The 23,809-nt window shown below is 39.0% G+C and overlaps 1 protein-coding gene and 1 long non-coding RNA gene across 2 annotated transcripts in view; both read right to left on the reverse strand.

Moving 5' to 3' along the window:
- Window positions 1–17,034, reverse strand: part of LOC149313031 (maestro heat-like repeat-containing protein family member 1) — a 40,606-nt gene extending 23,572 nt beyond the window's left edge. Inside the window, exons 1-13 of the mRNA XM_089527065.1 lie at window positions 16,973–17,034; window positions 16,521–16,584; window positions 16,293–16,412; window positions 15,910–15,986; window positions 15,024–15,162; window positions 13,802–13,851; window positions 12,392–12,493; window positions 11,558–11,674; window positions 10,620–10,745; window positions 10,328–10,474; window positions 6,368–6,484; window positions 1,841–1,920; window positions 750–879 (exon numbers count right to left, since the gene is read on the reverse strand). Coding sequence (XP_089383191.1) covers window positions 750–879; window positions 1,841–1,920; window positions 6,368–6,484; window positions 10,328–10,474; window positions 10,620–10,745; window positions 11,558–11,674; window positions 12,392–12,493; window positions 13,802–13,851; window positions 15,024–15,162; window positions 15,910–15,986; window positions 16,293–16,368 — 1,161 coding nt within the window. The 5' untranslated portion in view covers window positions 16,369–16,412; window positions 16,521–16,584; window positions 16,973–17,034. The remainder of the gene's footprint in view (window positions 1–749; window positions 880–1,840; window positions 1,921–6,367; window positions 6,485–10,327; window positions 10,475–10,619; window positions 10,746–11,557; window positions 11,675–12,391; window positions 12,494–13,801; window positions 13,852–15,023; window positions 15,163–15,909; window positions 15,987–16,292; window positions 16,413–16,520; window positions 16,585–16,972) is intronic.
- Window positions 17,035–18,299: 1,265 nt separating this feature from the next.
- On the reverse strand, window positions 18,300–23,536 carry LOC149313032 (uncharacterized). Its single transcript, XR_016281452.1, has 3 exons — window positions 23,071–23,536; window positions 18,980–19,033; window positions 18,300–18,405 (listed from the first exon to the last, which is right to left on the reverse strand). It is a non-coding gene; the product is annotated as an uncharacterized LOC149313032 (long non-coding RNA).
- Window positions 23,537–23,809: the final 273 nt, after the last annotated feature.

Raw genomic sequence — 23,809 nt, forward strand, 5'->3', positions numbered from 1 at the left:
GAAAGAGTACTAAAAAACAGAAGCATTACCTGCTAATGGAAAAAGTGTTGACAAATTTCTGTTCACTATAATGGAGGACACATTCTTAGGTTCATTGCTTGAACTTTCCAAAATTTAGATCAAACATTTGATAGAAAGAACTTTAGATTTTTACAATAATGAGTGGGAGAAATCCAAATTAACAGTCAGTCATATGGGCAGCTAACCTTGAGTGATTAAGTCTAAAAATCCTGGGTATGAATCCGTTTACTATTCATCATATCCATGGTGCTGAATTAAGGTCTCTCTCTCTCTCTCTCTCTCTCTCTCTCTGTGTGTGTCCCCTTTAAAAGGTACATTGTAGACAAGTGTAATATGATTCTTTCCATGTTGGAAAAAGCTGTTATCTAGTTAATTTGGCCAATGCAGAAGGCTGACAATTTTGTTCAGTTCTTTTGTGCTAAAAATTCCGTCTCTCAAAGTTTTCACAGATTTGATGGGGAAAAATTTTTGAGCTTTTTTTAAATGTGGAAAAAATAAAAAAAACTGACTTAAAGTATTCATTTTTAAGGATTGTGTTAGAGATTATACATCCTTTGTTGTTCATGATAAGCTCCATACATATGTCTTCCAAGTATTCCACAATCCACTGCTTTGTTATAACAAGGTATTGGATTATAACAGGCAGGTATTCTAGATTGCCCATCATCTCAACATTATTGTTTTCCCACAGCTAGTTATCTCTTAGAAAAAGTATCACCATGGCTAACCTGTGCAAGTAATGTGTCTGTAGGTACTACCTTCTTTTCCAATATATCCCATGGTGGAAACTTCATGATGCTTGAGATGCATAATTCCATTATTTCACATTTTTCTTTCTTTTCTAAAGCATGAGTATTCCTGGTAGGAAAACATGGGATAGGAAGGCTCATCTGCTTAGTACAATCTGAAGAACAATCTGGAGAATTCATAGCATCTCACTAACTGTGGTCTATATATTTATCAATATTTCTCATGCACTCTACCATGTTAAAAGGGAGTAGAAGAAATTATTAAACACATTGCTTAGCTGGAAGCTCATGAATTGGTGTGTAGTGGTTTGAGTATGGAGTAGGACTGGAAGATCTGAGTTTAAATATCCATTCAGCCTAGGAAATCCAGTGGGTGAATATGGACAAGTCACACTCTCTTATTCCAAGAGGAAGGCAATGGTGAACCTTGTCTAAATAAAATTTCCTAAAAAACCCCTATGATATCTCCATAACTCAGAGCTCACTTGAAAGCACATGACAACAAGAAAAGGCTGCAAGTGGACAATACTACCACAGAGTTTTCCACAGCACCATGTAGCAGCATTCTGAAGGATATTGACTCAGGGAATTATATAGCAATGCTCCACAAAGCACACAGGACAATTAAGCCTCTTTTTCCCCTCTTCTGTCTGCAATGTTATACCCTGCTATTGTCAGAGAAATGGGAACTCAGGACCAGTACAGACACTGTCTGGAAGCCACCTGCCTGCCCACATGTGGGCTGGCTTCATGGAGCTCCAGCAGTGTGTCATTTAGATGCCGCACGTCACCCAAGCACCATAAAGCCACGGTGGCAGCAGAAAGGGTGACTTTTTGCCAGATCAAAAAGGAGGGGCTTTTTGATGCCTCTTTTTGAGCCATCAAATAGCCAATTCAGGGCCACAGCATGCAGTTATCAGAGCCCCATTCTGGCTCTCTCTCCCTTTGGGGCCATCTGCTTTACCCCTAAGTGAATTACTGACTGCTATTCCCCTTTGGGCACTTATTTTCAAACACTGTTGTGATACTATTGGAAATTTTCCATAGACATAGAAAGATTATACACATACCATAAAAGGGTGATAGCTTCAATTGCCTTTTGACAATTTTGCACTTCACAACAGCTTGTGGGTGTCTCCAATAAAATTTCCTGAATTTAAAACAACAAGCCAGCTAAGAGAAACAAGAATGCATATGATCTATTTAGCACAGCTTCTTAAAGACATTTATAAAGGAAATTAAAAGTAATTTATATGCCATCCTTCATTATATATTTCTATGGTGAATGAAAGAAAATGTAGAATATAACTACTTCCATCATTCAGGTTTTTTTTAACTAAAATAAACAAAATAGTATCTTTTTCTCTCTTACCAGAATTTTCCCCTACCTTTAACAGTTATTGATTAGAAGAAAGTGATTGGAACTTTTTTATATGGCTTGAATACAGATACATGTATGTATCAACTTTAAACGCCAGGCACAGCATCATCAGGAAAAAGACTGTCAGCAACTGGGTGTGGCATTGATAGAGGACATCATACACAGCCTACCTTTGTTACTCTGGAGGTAGTTTTTATAGGATCCCTTCCTGGTTTTTATCTTAGTCTATCAGGACAATTTTTTTAGTTTTCTGTTCATAACCAGTAGTATCCTATCACACAAGAATATAACCAACCAATTATGATAAGTGAAGCCCTTTACAGACTAGCGAAAAGCACTGGCCTGTGAGTGGGGTGAGGGCTGAGTGTCCCCACACTCAAAGCCCTCACTGCATTGCTCGGGCACCATTCTGGTGTGTACCCATTCAGACGGCACATGCCATGATAACAGCCCTTTGGCTCAACGCCCAAACAGCACTGCACCAAAGGGGCATCATCAAGCTGCATGATGGTAGCTGTCATGCCCCTTCAAAGGCACAAAAAGGACCCATTTTTTCCAGCTCCTTTTTTGTGCTCTATGGAGGCTAGATTGGTGCCATGGTGTGCGGTTGCTGCGGTACTGATAGGGGGCAGAAAGGGGCGCCTCTTCCTGCCCGTCTGTAGAGCCCCTAAGGCTCCTATCCTATAATCGAGCTGCCTGATGAGTCTTACTTACTTCCTAATATAAAGTATGTACATGTGTGTGTGTATGTATGTGTATATGTATATACAATGGGCCCTCCCCTTACACAGAGGATCCGTTCCAGACACCACCCCCCCACCTAAGGGAAAATCTGTGTATTCTCACGCCCCATAGGAAACAATGTGCCATTGTCTATATTGTTGGCCGGCTTCCGCATAAGCAGAAAGCCACGTACAGTGCACCCGCGCCATAAGCGGGTGCACTGTACTAAAGAAGAGAATGCTTCTTTTTGATATATTGGAGAGGAGAGGGAAATTCTGAGTGAACAATAGCAGCAAAAAGAGAGAGAAAGAAACAGCAAGAAAGAATAAGAGAGGACAGAACAGTTGGCGTATTGCACAGTTATCTGGGCTTTACTGGAATTCTAGTCATACCATCTGGTGCCTAGCTGGCCCAGGGGGTGTTCCCACTATCATTTAAAGAGAATCTCTGATCGGGTTATATGACCGTTATTCTCATTTGAAACCTGTTCCGATCCTACTTTGATCAATTTCTGTGACAATAAAGCAAGGCAAACACAAAAACATGTTGTTTTTTGTGGGTTTTTCGGGCTATGTGGCCATGTTCTAGCAGAGTTTCTTTCTGATGTTTAGCCAGCATCTGTGGCTGGCATCTTCAGAGAATGCTTTGCCTGGAAAAACTGGGTGTATATATACTGTGTGAGCCTTTTTTCCAGACACTAGTTTCCTAGCGGCTCATTTGAAAAGAATCAATTCTGAAGTGTGTTCAACAAGTGGAAATGACAGATCTGAATCACATTATTCTGGAGGGGAGGGACTAATGGCAGAGTGGTATTTACCATCCCTCCTGAGTTTTTGGTAGAGCCACCATCCCCTCCTCAGCACTGCTTGTGGTGTGACCCACGGGCACATGATTTTTTAAAAAATAAAATAACATAAAATTGATAGAAGATTCGATTCATTGGTTTTTCAACTACTTGCCTCACTGATTGTAAGTAGTTGCAAAATCAATGACTCAAATCTTCTATCAATCTCTATATATATATATATATATATATATATATATATAACTGGTGCTCAACTTCTGCCTGTTCTTGACACATGCTGTTCACCTCCTCCCTTTATAACATTTTTGAACTCTTGGTAACTATCTTGGGTTTCCTAGAGCTCTGATTTCACCGGCTTCTTATTAACTGGGTTCTAGACCCACAATAACCACATTTAAAATCAGAATACAGCATGATCAGAGATGAAGCTGCTTTCAAGTTTGGCATAATTTCTCCAGGATTCACCCAGGAACCCATTTGGGCTAGAGGCATAAAAGGTAAAACAACTTACCAGGTGTTACTTCTGTTTTCATCTGCAGGGTTCTAGACACTTCAAAAGTTGAGACAGAGAGAGACAGAGTCCAGCAGATTGGTAAGGAACAATTATGTCATTAGAACTGGTGTCACTCCAGTGTGCTAAGTCATGTTGTCACCCCCAGCCTGCCTGGAATATCCCCCAGACATCTCCTCCATTAGCCAGGTGACCTCTACCTTGGTGAGGGTGGGGTGCTGCTGCTGCCTGGAAGCCCCTTCTAGATCTGGTGGGGCTTCTGAACAAATGGTAAGAGGAAGTATCTCTCTTTCCTGCTTGGTCAGCAGCCCTGCCAGACCCAGAGGAGCTTCTGGGGGGCATCAGTATCTCACCCCCCCATCAGCAGCCATAGCAAATGGATGGCAGAGGTGTCCTGGCTAGTAGAAGAAGGCATCCGGGGGGGGGGGGGGGTGGTGTTTTTGGATGAATGGGAGTGATCTCGCCATCAGATGCTCACTCCCTCTGAGGATAATAATAAAGAGGAACAGGAAAATAAACAGGAACAGAAGAGAAATGAAATGAATGGTTGCCTTTTGAAATAATTTTAAATCTGTTTTTAAAACCTTGTCTTTAACATTGGGTTTTGACAAATAGGCGGCTAAACGCCGCCCCTGTTTCTCCCTGATCAGCCACAGCAACCACATGCAGCAACACCTATCTGCTCCCTCTTGGGAGCAAAAAGAAGCTACTGTAAGAAGGTTCCTGGAAGGGATGCCATGATGATGCCCCTTCCAGACAGTGCAATTTGGGTGTTTTGATGCCCGTGCCTCATCATGGTGCTCCCCGTGTAAATAGATGGCACATGGGTAGTGAAAGTAGGGCTGGGCGCATGTAACTACTCAGCCCTAGCTAGCCCTACTATTGGGTCCAGACTGGCACAAAGTGCCGGTTTGTTTAGGGCCATTTTTTTTAACACGTTTAAAATATTTTTTTCCATGTTATACTATATAGTTTTGGGAGTCCTGGTAAGCAGCATAATAATCAATGCTTTAAATGAACTAAGTAGATAAATGGCTAACGAAGTCCAGATTAAACAGAAAAGAAATAGGAGTATAAGTAATATTAGGTGGCAGAGCAGGATTTAGAAATATGAAGAAGGAAGAGAAAGTCAGTAAATCACATGCCTCTGAGTGGATACAACTCATGTATTTGTGGATCATTCCACTCCATAATACAGAGAGTGAAAGTCAAAGGAAACAACTCATTTATGTATGCCCCCGATTTAAAATTGCTTCAAAAGTGAGCAGAAGGGCATAAAAACCTTTCGAATCAGAAAAAAAAAACCCCTGTTATCAACAACCATATATTCATAGTCAGGTTATGGAATTCACTGTTGTGAGATTTCATGACAGACACTGACTTCATGGAAGACAGATTTGTCACTTCCACCATAAACTTGAATAGTTTCATAAATTTTAGTCTAGAAACAAAATTGTCCCATTAAATAAAGAGCATCAGTTTGTCCATACTTAAGAGGCACACAACGAAATCTATATTATAAATTATAGGGAATTTTTATATAAAGAGAAATGAATGGTAAAATGGACTGGCAAGGATCCATGAGCTTCTAAGATATATCCAGTGGAGCCTTGGTATCTGCTGAGGTTTGGCTCCAAGACCATCCATGGATAACAAAAGTGTGTGGATGCTCAAGTCCCATTAAATACAATGGCATAGTAAAATAGTGCCCCTTATATAAAATGTCAAAATCAAGGTTTGCTTTTTAGAATTTATTTTTAAAAATATTTTCAAGGTGTAAATATTTGAATCCATGGATAAAGAATCCATAGAGACAGAGTGCTAACTGTAGAATGCCGAGGTGTCAGTTCAGAAGAGGAAGTTTATGAAGTGGTATGAAAAGAAGAATTAGCCTTCCCAAGATTCATCAGAAGTGGGACCAGAGGAAGCCCAAGACATTATGATTGGGAGGTGTGGCCTTTGACAGCCCTCCATATGTTATTTGTGTGTGTGTGTGGAGGAAGCAAATGAACAGGACTTTTATGTGGTGATTAACTATTCATATCTGGAAAGCTGGAAGAGGCAAAAAATGACTAAGCACCACAGAGACAAAGACTCATGAACTTTGCATAAACAGAATAAGAACTAACACTAACAAAATAAAATAAAAAGGGTTTCATATGCTCTTTTGTAGGTACCTTTAGTTCATTCATTATTAGTGGTATGTTCGCGGGAGAAAATTTTGCATCCATTTCTTTGGTGGCCTGGTACATGAGTATCACACTACCAATGAAGGCTGACTTCATCAATGCATCCTAGAATTCAAAAAGAAGGTCAGAGTCACAGTAAGACATTTCCTGGAAAGTGTGACATATGTATTTTGAGGAGGGGGCAGAGTTCTTTTTGAAACATGATTATTGTTTTTACAAAGCATGCCAAAGTTGAAACCTGCTAAACTTTAAAAAGAAATGAACAAGATCCCATAACGGCTGTATTTTTTCCCCATTTTACAGTAAGGTCTTCCTAAATAATAGTACATGAAATCAGGTACTTTAAAAAGGTCCAAATCTAGTTAGATCCAAATTGAACAGACTCATTGAATCAAGAAGAAAATAGTGCATCCTGGCTTATATAAATTATATTAATGTAATGGTTCTATGCTAGTGGAGACTAATAATTAGGTTGCAGTCAATGTGTATAGTATTTCTCTCTGAAGGCTGCTTGGTCACTTCTGCTTGACTCTCTTGCAAGCAGGACTAATGAAACACATTGTGGACCTTTTATTTATGGGTTTATTGTTATACACAAACTCAAAACTCTTGCTTTTCTCTGTCCAGATTTATAAGCCTTGTCCAAACTAGGTTCTATGAAATTTCATTTTTTGTTGGATAGTCCTTACTCATATTTTGTTATTTATGCAAGTTTTAACAATAGTTTACTCAAAGCATATGACTTACTCAAAGCTTTAAAAGTAGGTTAAAGACCATTCTCGTCAGGGAAACATTCTCAAACATTACTTGATTGATATTTAATGTTTATTTTAATCTGTTTTTTGTTTATTTTTGGTGAATGGCATTGTGTATTAATTTTGTATTATATTCCATTTTCTAGAATGAACACCACTGCCAGGTCCATTTTATTTTATTTTATTTTATTTTATTTTATTTTATTTTATTTTATTTTATTTTATTTTATTTTATTTTATTTTATTTTATTTTATGTATAGTGTTGTGTAAATCTACAGCACTTTATAAATAAAGTTTAATAATAATAATAATAATAATAATGTGACACCTTTGATTGAATGACAACACTGAATCATTCTACTCTTGTTATTCAATTTTTTTTAAAAAAATCCATCTTAAATAGCCCTAGTGTTTGTGAAAGAAAATGTCACTGATTATAATTAATTATGCACAAACTATATAGAGCCTTTGTATTTTTTGCATCACACAGGCTTATGAATTATACATATAACACTTTGTTTAGGATTTTCTGTTTTTACAAAAAAAGTAAACTAAAACAAAAGTAAAACAACTACTAAATAACATAGGCTAATAGTGTGTGTACACAAATCCTATTAATTATAATTGAGCACATTAATCTAACTATCTTTATTTACTAATCTCTTCAATTGTAGCCAGGTACACTGCTCCTCCTGGTCATTTAGATCCCACAAATTATGTGTAGTTTCATATCTGACTAATTATCTTCAGTAATCATATTCATTTCATTAAACCATTATTTACATTTAAGTGCAGATTGTTATATATCTATACAGAAGTAACTTCTATTGAGTTAAATGTATCTTGGTTCTGAGTAAGGACATATAAAATTGAAGACTAATCCAATTTCATAAATCAAAGTAATTATACAAATTTCATTAAACACAATTCATTCTGCTTATCTTCTAGTCAGTTGCAGCTGACTGCATTGCTTTTATTAGATTACCAAGAGTTCCCAAACTGCAGTTAAATAGCAGACCCTACTGCTTACATTTATTTCTTTCAGACGCCCATTTGATTTCATGATCCCACAAAATATAAATAGTAGCTTTAGTCTAAATGCACAATAGCCATTGAAGGTATAAAGCAAGGATTGTAATTAAATGTACAAGCGTACTGATCACTTTAAGCCTGTTGATTGAACATAACCAGATTGCATATAACCAAATGATGATACAGTTTGTGAAGTCAAAGGCTTTCATGGCCAGCATCCATAGTTTTTTGTGGGGGGTTTGGGCTATGTGGCTATGTTCTAGAAGAGTTTGTTCTAAACTCTTCTAGAACATGGCCACATAGCCCGAAAACCCCACAAAAACAAAAACAAAACAAAACCTGAGGGGTTTGTTCTTTTCAACAACAAACCCCTGATAACTTGTCAAGGAAATCTTGTTTCTCTAGATTAGAGGTTATTATCCATTGGGACAAACAAACAATTTCTATGTGCATTTGAAAAGGTATGTCTTTCTGAGGTAACATTTTTGATACTTCACTAATGCTATCTTTAGCACTAGCTGGAGACTTTTTCATTTACCTTGTATAGAATAAAATCCAGGGTAAATAAAATAAAATCACAGTACTGGAAGGAATCTTATAGGTTTATCGCACAGGGTTCCTGGCATGCAAATGGAATTGTACGAAAGGGGCCGGGAAGGGAATGAGTGTGGGACACATTTTATCACATACCAGAATGACAATGACAATGATGGAAGTCCCATTCCATTCCTCATTCATCCCAGAGGAGGCAATTTTTGTGAACTGTTCTGAGCAGTTCTCAAAAAATCGCTTCCTCTCAGACGGATGAGGAACAGAATGGAATAGAGACTTCTGGTGGTATTCGGTGGCGTTCTGGTGTGTGGTAAATGCATCCCCCACCCGTTCCGTTCTCTTCCCGGCCCCTTTTGTACCATTCCATTTGCATGCCAGGAGCCCTGTGTGATAAAACTTATCAGATTCCATCCAATCCACCCAGTATTGGCAGTTCACCCTTGACAGGTATCCATCCAGAGTCTGCTTACAAACAATGGAGAGCCCACCAATTCTAAGGCAGTCTGTTGCCTGGGAGGGGCGTCACCGAAATAAACCACAGAAACTTGTCTTGGAGGAAAGGCCACAACTTTAATAAAATGGCAACAGTAACAACAACAGCAATCATATAAGGTTGGCCCATAGCATAAGGTCATGAGCTGGACAATGGGACAACACCCCGGTTGTTTGATGACAGCAACAGCCGCCATCAGCCGAACATTGGGATGACCTAAGGGCCATGGTATGCCAGACCAGCCATCTTGATGCATATCTCGATAGCCCCTAGTCACCGGGCAACGCCAAACGTTATGGCCCCTGCAATGGCCACAACATATTCCCTCAGTGTACCCGGTCCGCAAGAACTCCTGCTCCAGTGCTCCGCAGCCCTGGAGACTGCTCACCCCAGATCATGGCCTATACTCCACCCAAAGTTGTGACAAGCAACACCAACCCGAGGGAGGGAGGGTGGGGAGCAGAGCAAAATGGCCCCGAACATCAGGCCGCATGGCCTTATAAAGGCCTAACAAGGGGGAGGGGCCAGGAAGAGGTTGTTCCTCCCCCTCCAGGCTGCCCCAATCAGCAGCCTAGAGGACAGGAAGGAACAACCATAGAGAGGCCCTCTCAGGGTAGAGAGGCCTCTCTCCACCAAAGCTCCTTCCTGCCCCTCCCAACCAGCTCAGCCAGTCTCAGACACCCAGCAAGGCATGCTGGGGCGCTCCGAGGCACACACACAGCAGCGGCAAGGCGCACCCTCCCCACGGCAACGTAGCTGGGTGGGTGAGCCCACCTGCCGTCCTTTCTGATACTATGCCAGAAATTTGTTCTGTATGTCTGACCATGATCATTCTTTTGATATCAAACAAGTAGTTTAAAAAAAATGAAAGGAGAACAAAAAAAAAAATCAGTGAAATTCAACAGTTGGATTCCTGAACATATCATAGTTTTGAGGTAGGTAAGGGTTATGGCTGAGGTTGAGATTACATACTATATTTTCATGCCTTTGACCTGCTTGCAGTTCAAAGGCATGGAGCCCCAACTTTTTCATGTTTCTGCCAATCTGGGAAAACCTCACAATTATTCCAGAATTCAACTGAACATTTTGCTAATGAATGTAAAGTCTTCACTTACCTTTAAGCAATATGGATAATTTTGCAGTATGTTTGGAAATATGTGTGAGTACATGATAGGTAGGATCACCTCTCTTGGAGCAAGAAAAGCTGCAAAGTAATAGCTAAGGAGTAGGATGCTTCTCATCTGTTTCTTAGAAACTGGCACCTAAGTTTATAAAGAAAACAATGAATGTTTATTATTCAGATGAACTGCACTGTTTTTAAGATCCTGTTAGGTCCAAAGTATAATGTTCTTTCTGCAGGTTTGCTTGGTTTTCCAACTTGATAGAGTGTACCACAAATCATCTTACCTCTGTATTCTCCATTAAATAGTGTTCAGTTAATAACTGATCAATGTAACTTTGGTATTCATCAAGAATTGAGAGAACCTCTTTCATATGATGTATGGCAGAAATACCAAGGCCATAGGCAAATCCCTAAAGAAGCAGAAAAATAATGTTCTTTCTCACATCGCATTCTGGATATAAAATGCATTATGAAAATCAGTGCCATGCAATAAAAAGATACAATAAAAAGATTAACAATTTTGTTTTTTGTTAACTGTCACCAAGACAACTTTGACTTATGGCAGCCTCATGAATGAGAGACCTCCAGAGCACCCCATTATCAACAGTCTGCTTATGTATTGCAGACCCAGGTCCACAGCTTTCTTGATAGGGTCTATCCAGATGAAATATAGACTTTATCTTTTCCTACTCCCTTATACCATACCAATTATCATTTCTTTTTCTGGTGAGTCATGTCTTCTCATGATATGTCCAAAGTTCAACCGTTTCCATTTTGTCATCTTGGTTTCTAGGGAGAGTTCAGGCTTGATTTAATCTAGGATCCATTTGTCTTTTTGCAGTCCACAATATCTGCAGAACTCTTCTCCAGTACCACATTTCAAATGGATTGATTTTTGTCCTATCAGCTTTCTTCACTGCCCAGCTTTCACAACTATATGTAGAATGGGAAATAATATGGCATGGACTATCCAAACTTTAGTATTCAGTGATCATGAGCTATATCTGTGTCTTCATCATCTACTTTAAAGTGATGTAAATCATCTGCGGTCATGGACCAAGAATTCTTTCAAGACATTATATTACTTTTCCTTTTCTTCATGCTAGCCTAGATTTTCATTTATATTGTAAAAGGATGAGGGTGGGGTTTTTGTTTGTTTGTTTGTTTGTTTGTTTGTTTGTTTGTTATATGGAAAAGTAGGGATTAGCAGTGTTGTACTTACCTCTCTTTCTTCACTCTCATAAAACCTGATCTGCTGTACCATTCTCCAAAGGCTCGGCTGAATTAATGTGCCCCTGGATGCTTTCATTGCTGTTCCCCAGCATTTGTAAAGGAACTTCTGCAGAGAAAAACACAAATGTGAGTGATTCACTGTGCATCTTCATCAACAAGAAGCAAAAGTGCCTTTATCTCAGACAACCTTCATTTCCAAGAATTCATGTAAAATGATACCAAATGTAAAGAATGAGAATAAGCTTCTCAAGTGTCCTTCACTTTGCTGGAAGGGATTTAATATAGTACTTGGAAGGGAGGGTAGTTATAGGGAGTATATGATTTGGTTCCCCAGGTGATTCCTAAGTGCCTGAGTGAAGTTTTCCAGACGATTCAGTGATTTTTGGAAAATATCTTTTCACTTTCCTCTTTCTTTCCTTCCACTTTCCTCTCTCTGATTCACTTTCTGGCTTCATCTTAACTTTTTCTAATCTCTCAAATCTTATCCTCACCTCTTCCAGTTTGGTTTCCCATAGTTGGAAACAATCTGTCAAGGGGATGATAGGAAACTTATCCCCAACTTGACCAGTTTCCAGTTTAGTGTGTCCATCAGAATTGGCTTCCTTCAAAGCTTTCATATCGAGGACCTTGCTGATATCTTAGGAAATCTTCATCATCATTGACATCAGGCAGTTTCAGTCATTTTTTTTTTTAAAAAATAAAGTTCAGACAGAACAATCAATAATTTGTGGAAGCATGTGTTAATCAGAAAGCTCTTTGCTAGACACCTAGGTTAAATAGACCAATCCCCTGCAGTTTGAAGAAATGGCAATTAGGAACAGACCTTCTCACATGGAGAGCAGTATGAAAGCTGGAGAATCAGACTCTGGACGAAATAATTAACCCAGAGTTCATCACTGATCTGGACGATAGTGTCCTCAAGGAACTATAGCAGAAAAGAAGGGGTGGGGGAGTGATGCAGAGAAATGAAAAAAGCAGAACTTGAGGATGTATTATGCATTCTGTTTTGATATGGGGAGGGGACAGGGCTGGCAGTATTTCTTAGATTTTGTGTTTTTCAGCATTACAATTATATCACAACCACAGTTAGATAATTCATACTGTATAAGAATTATATCAGCCAGCTGCTTTCATGTTCATTGCAGCAACATTAAGAATTGGCAGATGGAGGAAAATAGAATTTAATATCCGTTTGTAAGTGACTACACATACAAGATTCTTCATACTACACGTGAAAATGGTGGAGTCAAATTTAGCTCCTACTCCAATCTCTTTATTTTGTATCTTGTAAATGTCATTTGCTACTATAAATGCCACTCACCATGCTAGAGGGAAATTCTGCCCCCTACTGAGGTGAACTTTTCACACTGGTGCTGACAGAGTTCTCTGAGATAATTTGACATTAATTTTTGTAGGCGGAGTGCATCAGTATTTCTGCTTCATGCTACCATCATCAGAACAGTTGTAGAATGCCAGCATTGTAGGGATACAGATATTAACATGGAGATGTAAGCTACCACCATGAGCATGGAGGGTGGCTTTGAGGATGGAGGCTTATCAGGTTATATAAGCATAGCACTCACTAGTCGGTGGTACATTGGAAGACTTTATCAGCAGCTGTCCAGCCAGCCATTATATAAATGGCACAACCAGTGAAATAAAAGGCTGAATAGGGTAATGGGTGTATGGATGTATCCCAGTCAAATAAATTTGCAATGGGTTTTAGTGGATGTGGGTATGAGTGTGGTGTGTAGCCTACTCTATACTAATCACCCTGGGAGCATGAAATTAATGTAGAGCATGGCGCCATAAGTAGTAAAGGTGACCTGGGCACAACAGAAGCAAAGTGCAAGGAAGTAGATGTTACAAGCTTCATTTTCTATAGATATTTGTAGGCAACAAAATGGTGAAGAGCTACTTCATACATGATATTGAAAGTTTAATTTATTGGAAGTGGTGGTAAAGAAAGATATCTATATTTACATCCCAAGAGGGACCCTGGAGATTCCACTTCATGATCACATCACCTTGTTTGAAGGAAACGTCTTTCCACAGTAATGTCAGTAATTTTTTTAAAAAAACCAAATAAGGTAGAAAGGAATGGAGGAAGAAAGGACATACACTGATACCACATATTTTAAGAAGGTACAGCTTTTTTTGTTTTTAATGAGTGGCCTTACAATTTCCCCTGGATGTCTGCAAGTTCCACAATTTCCTCTTTAGTTTTGCTTACCAGAAGCAACATATTCTCCCATTCATTCTGTTCGAAAGTGTCCTGTCTTCCTAAAATAAGAATCCATGTCAGTTTGATACAATTCTCTACTTTTCCTAACCTACCTTTTCTTAAAGGTTCCAAGTAGGCAAAATCAAAAAGATCCCAGATTATTGTTAATAGTTTGGACTGTTTGTATGTTTAGTCTATGTTCATTCAAAACACTGAGACTATGTACACTGTTCCCCCCCCCCCCAATGTGATGCACTTTCTAATGCAGGGATAGACAATTGCCAAAGATCAGGGGAAGCAGTTTTGCTTCTAGATACACTATCAGTCTTCCAGGCAAGGTGTGCATGCCTTATATCACTTGCTTTCATAAACAAAAGTTGATTTCCCCCCTCCCCCTGCTGCTGAAGATGATATGATTTGGAGAGATCTTTTAGGGGTATAAAAACAGTGAGGAGGCACAAGTACCTGCATGCTGTCCACTTGTTTATTGTTGTGTACCTTCCAGTTGGTTTTGTCTTATGGTGACCCTATCATGGGGTTTTCTGGGGCTGGGAGTGTGTAACTCTTCCAAGGTCACCCAGTGGGTTTCCATGGCTGAGAAAGAAATTGAATCCTGGTCATCAGGGTAAGTCCAGCACTCAAACCACTACACAATGTTGTCTATCTGTGGTATAAATTAAATGTCAGCAACTTCAGATAACTTCAAGGATTTGCCTAGTAGGATGAAAACATTTCACTTTTTAAACAAAAGTTTATTTTTTTAGAAAAATAAACACAGGTTCAGTGTTTAAATTTGGGACCAAATTATGCATGCAATCTCTTGAGATAATGAGATCACAACTGAGCCTGCATGAACCAGTCTGATGTAAGATTGAGGAATATATAGTTCTTTAGATGTTGCTGGTCTCCAGCTCACATAAGTATCAACTACCATAGCCAATAGTCAGTAGCAGGTGTACTCCAACAACATCTAAGGGTTATATGTTCACCACTCCTCCACTCACATGCAAGGGTGTCTTCATGCATAAAGTTTGTGTTTCTTTGTTTGTTTGTTCAGACTACTCTGAATTTTAACATAACCTGCATTGACCGGAACTTAATACACACTTCCTTGCTTTTTTATATTATACATTAATAACATTTGTATATGACATGAAAGGGACCATACAGGCTTCTAACATCCCACACTGTCAATAAATTCTGTCTCCTCTTGAACAAGAAGTCCTCTTACTTTTTAGATACTGGAGCAACAGAGTGATGCGTCCAAGCCACAGATCAAGGATATCATCATGGATCATAGAATCCACTAGACCCAGGAGCTCCAGGGCAGCAACACGGATACTTAATGTGTTCCAAACAGCAGCAATAACCTAAAGAAAAAGGGAGAAAGTTAGGAAAAATTTGCATGCAATATCACAGAGATGCTTTCAAGAAAGGGTTTTTTTTTTCCAACTGAACACACCTATGGATTCTTCTAGATTGTGCATTCACATGAGACAGCTCTTTTAATTTGGGTGAGTTTTGATGGTTGTTATCACCTCCATGTCCACTCATTCTGTTCTTTCTGGGAGCTCTTTTTAGTTCTACATTAGGACTTTTCCAATGGTGTGTGTGTGTGTGTGTGTATTTCTGTGTGTAACAAACAAACAAACAAAGGGCAATTTTGTTCTCCACTGTTTTTAAGTGATAGACATATAATGCAAATTGCTATTTCACTGAGGTACTATAGCACTGTAACTCTAGAAAACAAACAAAGAAGAAGCAAGAAGTGTTATCTCAATTAAAAAGATGCCCACTTGAGAGTGGGAATAAAATGCTGCAACTGGCACCAGAAATTACCAGCATATAGTCTGAGTATATGAAAATAATAACAACAATAATAAATATGAATATAACTTAAATATTTAACAAACAAACAGGAAGCACAGCAACAAATATCACAGCCTCCTGACACATTTCCACCACGTGAAAGAGCCCCATAGCATCTAATCAATAACTGGTCTTATTAATAAAAAAGCTATGCTTAATACAATATGAACAGATCCCCCTCCCCCCAAAGCATCTAACCAAAGTCACCATCCTTCCTCGTTTATTTCTCCAATGGAATATTTACTCACCAAAAATTTAGTTAGAAGACCTTGTCGGTAATTTAGTGCTTCTAACCCTGGACAAGTATCACAGGCTCTTGGCAGCCCTACGAACAGAACAAGCAAATGATGAGGTTTTTTAAAAGAAAAAAAAATGAAGAAAGAAACACTATCATTCTTGGGTTTCCTCAACAGTGCATCTCATATAAAATATGATACTAAAAAATGACTGGCACAATATACTTTCCTGTAAATTTATTCAATTGGGCGTATTCATTTACGATGTTGATATGCACAAATGATTAGTAATTTGCAGTCCCATTGAGAAGGCACTGCATTATATAACCTATAATTGAGAATGTATTGTTAATCAGTAGATTTGTGTATTTTGGAATACTTCTATAATTTCTTACCATTTAAGCTAATGATAACTTTGAGAATTTTTATTGTATGGAAGACCAGCGCTTTATCATTCCAAACCTCATCCATCTTCTCTGCTAGAAAGTTAAGAGTCTTTTTAGGGAATACGCTGCCTAGAAGGTAAGAATTAGATCACATTGTCCACATTACAAATGATCAGAAGTAGTGTGGAATGAGAAATGTCTTTGTTCTTTGCAAAATGAGTATGGAATTTTTCTCACCTAGAACAGTCAGACATCTGAGTGCTTCCTTCTGTCCAGCTGGATCTGCAGAAGAACATGATACCTGGTAAGAGGAACCAACAACACTGAGAAGAAGGTCAGAAGAAGACATGTTCCAAAGAAAAGACTTGCAATTTTAATTAAAGTGATTGTCTATATTACTAGAATCCAAGTCGAATTAAGGTAGTTTTCTGTATTTGTAAATAGCAGTAACAGAACATTTTGCAGTTTGCCACTAAATGTGGAAGATGTTTGGCTGTCAATTTTTCCTGGGATGATTGAGGGATACAAACAGGGATTGGGACCACATATACCGCATTGGACTACTCTGGCCCACCCTGACCTATGCAAATGATTTTTTTTTAAAAAATCAAGACAGATATTTCATGTAATATTTTATATTTAGCCTTTTCATAATTTGGCTTTGATTTTTAAACTGATTGCTCTCTTACCCTGGAGTGCAGTTCATCTAGGACAGAACTGAGTTGACTTTCCAACTGGTCCTGGTTCTGACTCACATAAGAGAGCAGTGGTCCCTGTACAATGGGAAAGATAGGAACTGCACTTAGAGAGTGGAGTGGGACAGTGATGTTTACCAGTGCTTTCCCATAGAGAAGAAGAAAAATTATGGTCAGAAACCCTGAGGAATACTTTATTGATTTCCATTCATTATCTTTACCCTCAACCTTAGCAATGATCAGATGGAATTCTCCTCTGTCACAGACTGTCCTGAGTCTGACTTAGAGGCATAGTCGGAGGATTCAATGTCTGAAGACATAGACGAGGCTGAGACAGAGGCAGATCTGGGGCTGCCTGGATCAGCAGTCCCAGAGCAGGCTCAGGAAACTGCAGCAGGAGAAACAGACTGTATGGACCCTGGGCTGCAGGTGAAATAGCCTGTGGAGTGAAGACAGGTCAGGGAGTCTTTGAGGCATTCTTCCAGGCTAGAAGCCAAGAGGAGAGCTAATAGGTTTCAGCTGAGAGAAGCAAAGACCTGTTAAAAGACCTCCAGTTGCAGAGGTTCTTTGCAGCTGACAACCACTCTTGCAGCCTTGTTGTTCCATCCTCTTGATTCCTGACTCTGGTTATCTGACCCTTGGACTTGCCTTGTGACTGCATTTGCCTCTGCCCTTTGCTGTGACTGACTGACTGGTATTGTGTGACCTTTGGACTGCACTCTGGACTATTCCTTGTATATTCCCCTGTTGTACTGCTCTCAGTAGAGGTAAGCAGGACATTCTCTTCTTTAGTGATTTGTAATGAATGAGGTAATTAACATTTGTGATTATATGAGAATTCAGATTATACCAAAAAGAATTCATTAGGAATATGAAGGTTAAAACTAGACTGCACGGTTTATCCCAGTATTTTTTCAGCATTGTCTTTTCTGTTGCAGAAAAGAAAAGTTCCTGGCAATTGATGGGAGGCCTCAGATGGGTCAGCTTATTTTAATTAAGACAAATTGCCAAGGATTATTGGTTTTTGTTTTGCAATTAAACAAAACCCCTGTGACTATGCATGCTAGTCCTACCTCCTAATCATGTTTCCTAGAAAAGAATGCTCATGGAGATGAAACTACATCAAAACACATGGCTCTTTTCAAGAACATGCTTGTGAGAAGGAAGAGTGGGGGAGGGAAATAAAAAAAAAAGAAGTTTCGTATTTCTCCAACCATGAGGGGTTGCCATTTTTCTTACCCAATAATGTATTGGGAACAATATTCTGGCCTGTAAAGCACAACATCACAAAAATACCATAATATCACAAGAATCCCTGGCCAGGTCCATGAGTATCTCAGTGGTCTGTGTCTTGTATGCCTCATCTGTGGCATTCTTAATTGCTCCTCCTTCTTCTGCAGAGAGAACTTTCTCGTCTAACTTGTCATCTGTTAAAAATAAGAAAATAATAATGAAAAAAATGACTATTAAAATTCTCCATTAAAGATACAGATCAGAACAGTATTTTTCATGAAGCCTCATTAAAAAGCAAAACTAGAATATCTCTTGAAACTCTAGATATCCTTGCGTAGGTGAAGGAGAGAGTGTTTTCCAGAAGACTATTAGAAGATACTTTCAGATTAAATACAGAAAGCCACACATTTGTAGTTGGCATAATATTTTGTTTTATAAATGGATAATTGATTATCATAATTGTAATAAGGCTAATGAAGTTGGCTGCTGATATTCCTCAAGTAGATAGAAACATTAGGCAGGCTAGAAACACCTGCTTCTATGAAAATGATGGCATTATGACTGTAGTCAAGAAGTGGGAGCTTCCAGGCTTTCTTCCAAGTCTTTCTATTAAAAGTCCATGGACAGTTCTTTGAAACAAAATGGACAGTGCCCAAGAGAGAATAATTAAACATGTAGGAAATGTTACCAGTCTTCCTTTATTGGAACAGTTTTGTGCAACCCTGAAAACTTTTATCAGCCAATTAGACAGCTAACTTTCACACTCACCTGCTGTAGATGTTGGCAGTGTTCCCACACCTATGAAGTTACCCATTATGACAACTAAAACAAGAATAAAAATGAAAGGTGGATCAGAAAAAAAGGCTTTATAATTATTCTTCAGAGTCTCTTCATTTAATCAGATAGGCCAATTTCTTGTTATCCCAAATTTGGAGCTCACATTCAGGTCTGATTAAGGTTTTCACAGAGTACTTCGAACAAAATTGTAGCATGACCAGTGTATACAGGGCAATCTGGGAAGAAGTCTACCTTTATTAGACAAACACAAGTTCTAGTGTAATTTGAATTACCAATTATGTTTTTCATGCAAAGCAAATCTAAGCTCCAAGTATTTACCTCCTTCTTGACAAGAATCACAGGAAGATATTTGTGTTGTCTAACTCTTGATTTAGGAAAATGCCACTTACTAAATATTTACAGATCAATCTTGGGGCCAAAGTAGATGGCACAGAAGGAAACCCTGGTTGGTCTAAGACTACAGCAACCACATGGCCTGCTCCAGAAGCGGGCTGCCAGCATAGTCCTGAACGGGCTGCCTGCAGGAGCAGATTGAATCCACTTCTGAAAAGTCTGGCTCCTGCCGCCTTGGTCCAGCTTCCAACTGCTTTGGGGGTGTACATCATCTGAATACCAAGCCCCCAAAGTGCCCAGAAGTCACTTCTTTTGATCTATCTGTTTTGGGCTTTAGATATATTGGTGTGTGTGTGTCTGCATGCGCGCGTGTGTAAGATATAATCTGAAAAATCAAATTATCTCTAAGGTATAGGAATGTAATTTTGGAGGGCAAAATGCTCAGATGGCAGAATAAAAGTTGTGAGCTAACTGATGAAAGAGAATAATACACATTAGTTAAGGAATGCCACTGCACTCAGTCTTACAGAAAACCACTTTGAATTACTGTTTCAATGTTCTCTTACTCAGAGTATTCTAAAAAAAATTAAACCAGATGAATGTTGAAAATATTAAATCTGCACTGGGGGCAGCAAGCATACATTCAGGCATTGTTTTTTAAAAAATCCAGATACTATTGGGGGGGGGGGATAATTCTAAAAATATAGAAATCAACACATTCATTAAAAGTATTGTCTTTTAGGTATTGGTAGCATTGTTTTTCAGAGCATAAAAGATTACTTAAACCCTTAAAGTGAACAAAGGCCCCATACAGGCATGCCAAAATAAAGCTGCTTCAAATCACTTTGAAGGTATGCTGTTTAAATGATGCATGTGTCCTAAGAGTCCAGAAGTCACACCAAAGCCACGTTCCAGTCCATAGGATTGGAGCATGGCTTTGGCGTGGCTTCCAGACTTAGGATGCATACCTCCAAAATGACTCAAAACAGCTTTATTTTGGCCTATCTGTATGGTGCCAAAGTTTGGCTGCCAGTTCTGAAAAACAGCATAATCAGGACTCAGCAAATGCAAATGAGAAACCAACCAGGATCAGGGTTTTTTTCAGCAGACAATGATCACTAATTAAACAGACATCCTCTTTACATATCCTCCCACCCTGAGGTCTTGCCGTCAACAACAGAACAATGCACAGATTAACACAGGTCACACAGTATATATAACATATACCCAGCTCTCTTCCAGGCTAGCATCCTCTGAAAATGGCAGGCACAGATGCTGGCAAAACGTCAGGAATACACTCTTCTAGAACATGGTCACATAGCCCAAAAAACACAAAAAACTATAGATGCTAGCCATGAAAGCCTTTGACTTCACATAAAGATTATTATTATGTTATCTTTTGAGAGCTGTGTGTATTTTGAGATAGCAAGAAATTTGGAAACAGTAAGAAAGATATAGAGTAGAAAGTGTTGGTTAGGGAGAGTTTCCTATCTATTGTATACCATTTAAGTGACCCATATAATTTCAATAAATCCTGGCATGAGAAAAAAAAAAACATAAACATTAGTTAAATTGTATTGTATATTGAAACAGATGATTTGATCCGTATGTTCTGGTGGAGATAATGTTTTAAGTCTCCAATCCTGGGAGTAAATTCAAATGACTCAGTGGGGTTTTTCCTTACTAGAATGTAGTAAGTGCATATTGGGGGAGTAATAGAAACACTTTTGATACCCCACCATAAAATAAAGAGACCTGACATGGGAAAAGGGGAGAGAATTCCTACCCGACCCCGAAGCAACCAACAAAGTTCATACTGCATATAGGGTAGGAGGGTGGGCTGTGTCGTCAAAAAGAGGCAGTATGGTGGGGGGGGGGGTACCATCCTTATATACTGACTCTGCCCCATCACATGCCTCAGCTTGGTCTGTTAGACCATGCTTCCATTTGAAAATACTGGTCTCATCATGGTGGGTATCAAAGCCTTGCCTTCCCTCAATGGCTCTGCCATGTGAATTGTTTCAAAATTGATCTTTTTCCACATAGAAAAAACAACATTATGAATCAATTGATTTCTAAAGTTTGCTATTTGTGTTCTGTATGTAATTGAAGATATAATCCATAAATTAGGCTAAACTCCTACACACAGCTAATCAGGAGCAAATCCTATTTCATGTAATTGAGTGAGTAGAAATGAAAAGGCCTTAACTATTAGTGTGTCTCACAAATATTACAAACTGACCAGATACCCCATAACAGAAATACAGGCAGGAAAGAAACAATTTCATGAAGTATTTCAGGCAAATGGATGGGGTTAACTTGCACATTCTGATACATGTAAATGCCTAAGTGTCACAAGCCAATCACTGGGTCACAAGTCAATTTTACTGTGGAATGAATATTCTTTTCTTTTAAAAGTTTAATAATTATAAAGTCATATGTTCCATTAATTGTGTACCCTGCCTACTATACAAACTACAGTGGGCCCTTGTTATACACTGGGTTTTGGTTCCAAGATCCCCCATGGATAACAAAATCCATGGATGCTCAAGTCCCATTAAATATAATGACATAGCAAAATGGTGTCCCTTATAAAAAATGGAAAATCAAGGTTTAATATTTGAAATTTATAACCGTGGATGCTCGAATCCATATATAACAAATCTGTATACAAGAAGGGCCAACTATATTTCTATGTGGCAAGAATTAACTGTCTGAATATATGCAAGAGATTTAGTGTGTGTATGTGTGGCGGGGGTCAGTATAGTCACCATGCAATTTTCCATATTTGCTTTTCAGTTTCTAAATCAGGAACAGCCTATGGTTGGAGAAGGGAAGACCTGATCCTGTATTGTTGGAATGAAGAACTCCTCTTCTCATACCACAGGTCACCACCTGTATCCTAAGACTGAATGGCCATCTGTCGGGCATGCTTTGATTGAGATTTCCTGCATGGCAGGGTGTTGGACTGGATGGCCCTTGTGGTCTCTTCCAACTCTATGATTCTAAGATTTCTGAAGTCTGCAGCCTTTAAAAAAGGATACAAAAATGTTTTGGATAGTGTTATGGGTAGTATTATTTCTTGATCTATGAGGTTCTCTATTATTATTATTATTATTATTATTATTATTATTAACCAAAGTATACATACACACACACACTCACACAGAGGAGGGAGAGACAGCATGATGTGGTGGTTTGAATGTTGGGCTAGAAACCTGGGAGAGCAGTGTTTGAATCCCCACTCAGCTATAGAAAGCAACTAGGTGACCCTGAGCAAGTTGTGCTCCCTCAGTTTCGGAGGAATTCAATGGAAACCCTTTTTTGAAACAAAATTGTCCAAAAAAATCCCATGATTGGTTCAGTGTAGGGTTAACCTAAATAAATAAATAAAAATCTTGAGGGCATACAACAGCAATTTCTGCCCAGATAATGTTTTCTGCAACCAGTCTGTTTGACCACACATCCTCCTAACTAGACCAAACCCAGGCTTGAACATTATTAAACAGTAAGCAGGGTTGAGGATAGGATGGTCTGGTCTGTGTCAGCTGAAGCCCTCATGCAATTAGAGATGGCAAGAGAAGCATCTCCATCTTTTGTTCTGTCACATCCTTCTTCCTGCCCTCACTGTCATTGCTTTACCTTACCTTCTCAGCATCTTCTCTTGCTTAACTACTCCAATCCCTCTTTACTTGTAAATAAGCATAAACTATCTCTATGCAAGGTACCTGTTCTGTGTTAAGTTGTGACAGCAACTTTCAAGGATTGTACTCAAGGTGACATGATGTCCAGTGAGAGAAGGCAATGCGTGTGTTCTGTAAGGAGGCAAAGGTGAACCAAAGTAGTGGCAAGCAGTCCACAAATAGAAATATAGGAAATATGGAGAGAGATGTGGTTGCAGTCATGTGAATCTCTGGAGATGGAAAAGCAGTGCAAGTCAAAGCTCTTAGCATGCCACTGCCTCAGGCAGCTGCCTTACTCAGCCTAATGCTGAGGCCAGCCCTGGAGGAAGAAGAGACATCTTCTTAGGAAACAGTTTTTTAAAATTCCTCATGGGTGTTATTTAATTCATAAGACAAAGGGGTGACAGAAAACAAGGCTTGCCAATCAGAATATAGACACAAGCCTAGAAATATTTCAGGCTATACTACCCCTTTCCTGGGATCATTTGGACAGCTGTATCTTAGGACAGGTTTAAAACAAATCACCCAGCTTCCCCATTCCTCTCTCAGGCTGCCTTACTCCTAATGGACAAGTTCTCAACTGTCACTGAGAACAGTGTTCTGTACCTGCTCCACTCCTGGATTCTATCAGGAAGGAGGGACCTAACACTTGAGAAACAGCTCCTGGGGCCCAATACACCGGACATACATGTGGATTTGTTAAGCAGTGATTCCCAAACTGTGGCCTTCCAAATGTTTTGGACTCCTGTCCCCAGAAATCCCAAATCATTGGCCAAGATTTAAA

The sequence above is a fragment of the Sceloporus occidentalis genome, unplaced genomic scaffold (assembly GCF_023333645.1).
Source record: "Sceloporus occidentalis isolate IW3139 unplaced genomic scaffold, rSceOcc1.0.p SCAF_5, whole genome shotgun sequence".
In the NCBI taxonomy this organism is placed as follows: domain Eukaryota; kingdom Metazoa; phylum Chordata; class Lepidosauria; order Squamata; family Phrynosomatidae; genus Sceloporus; species Sceloporus occidentalis.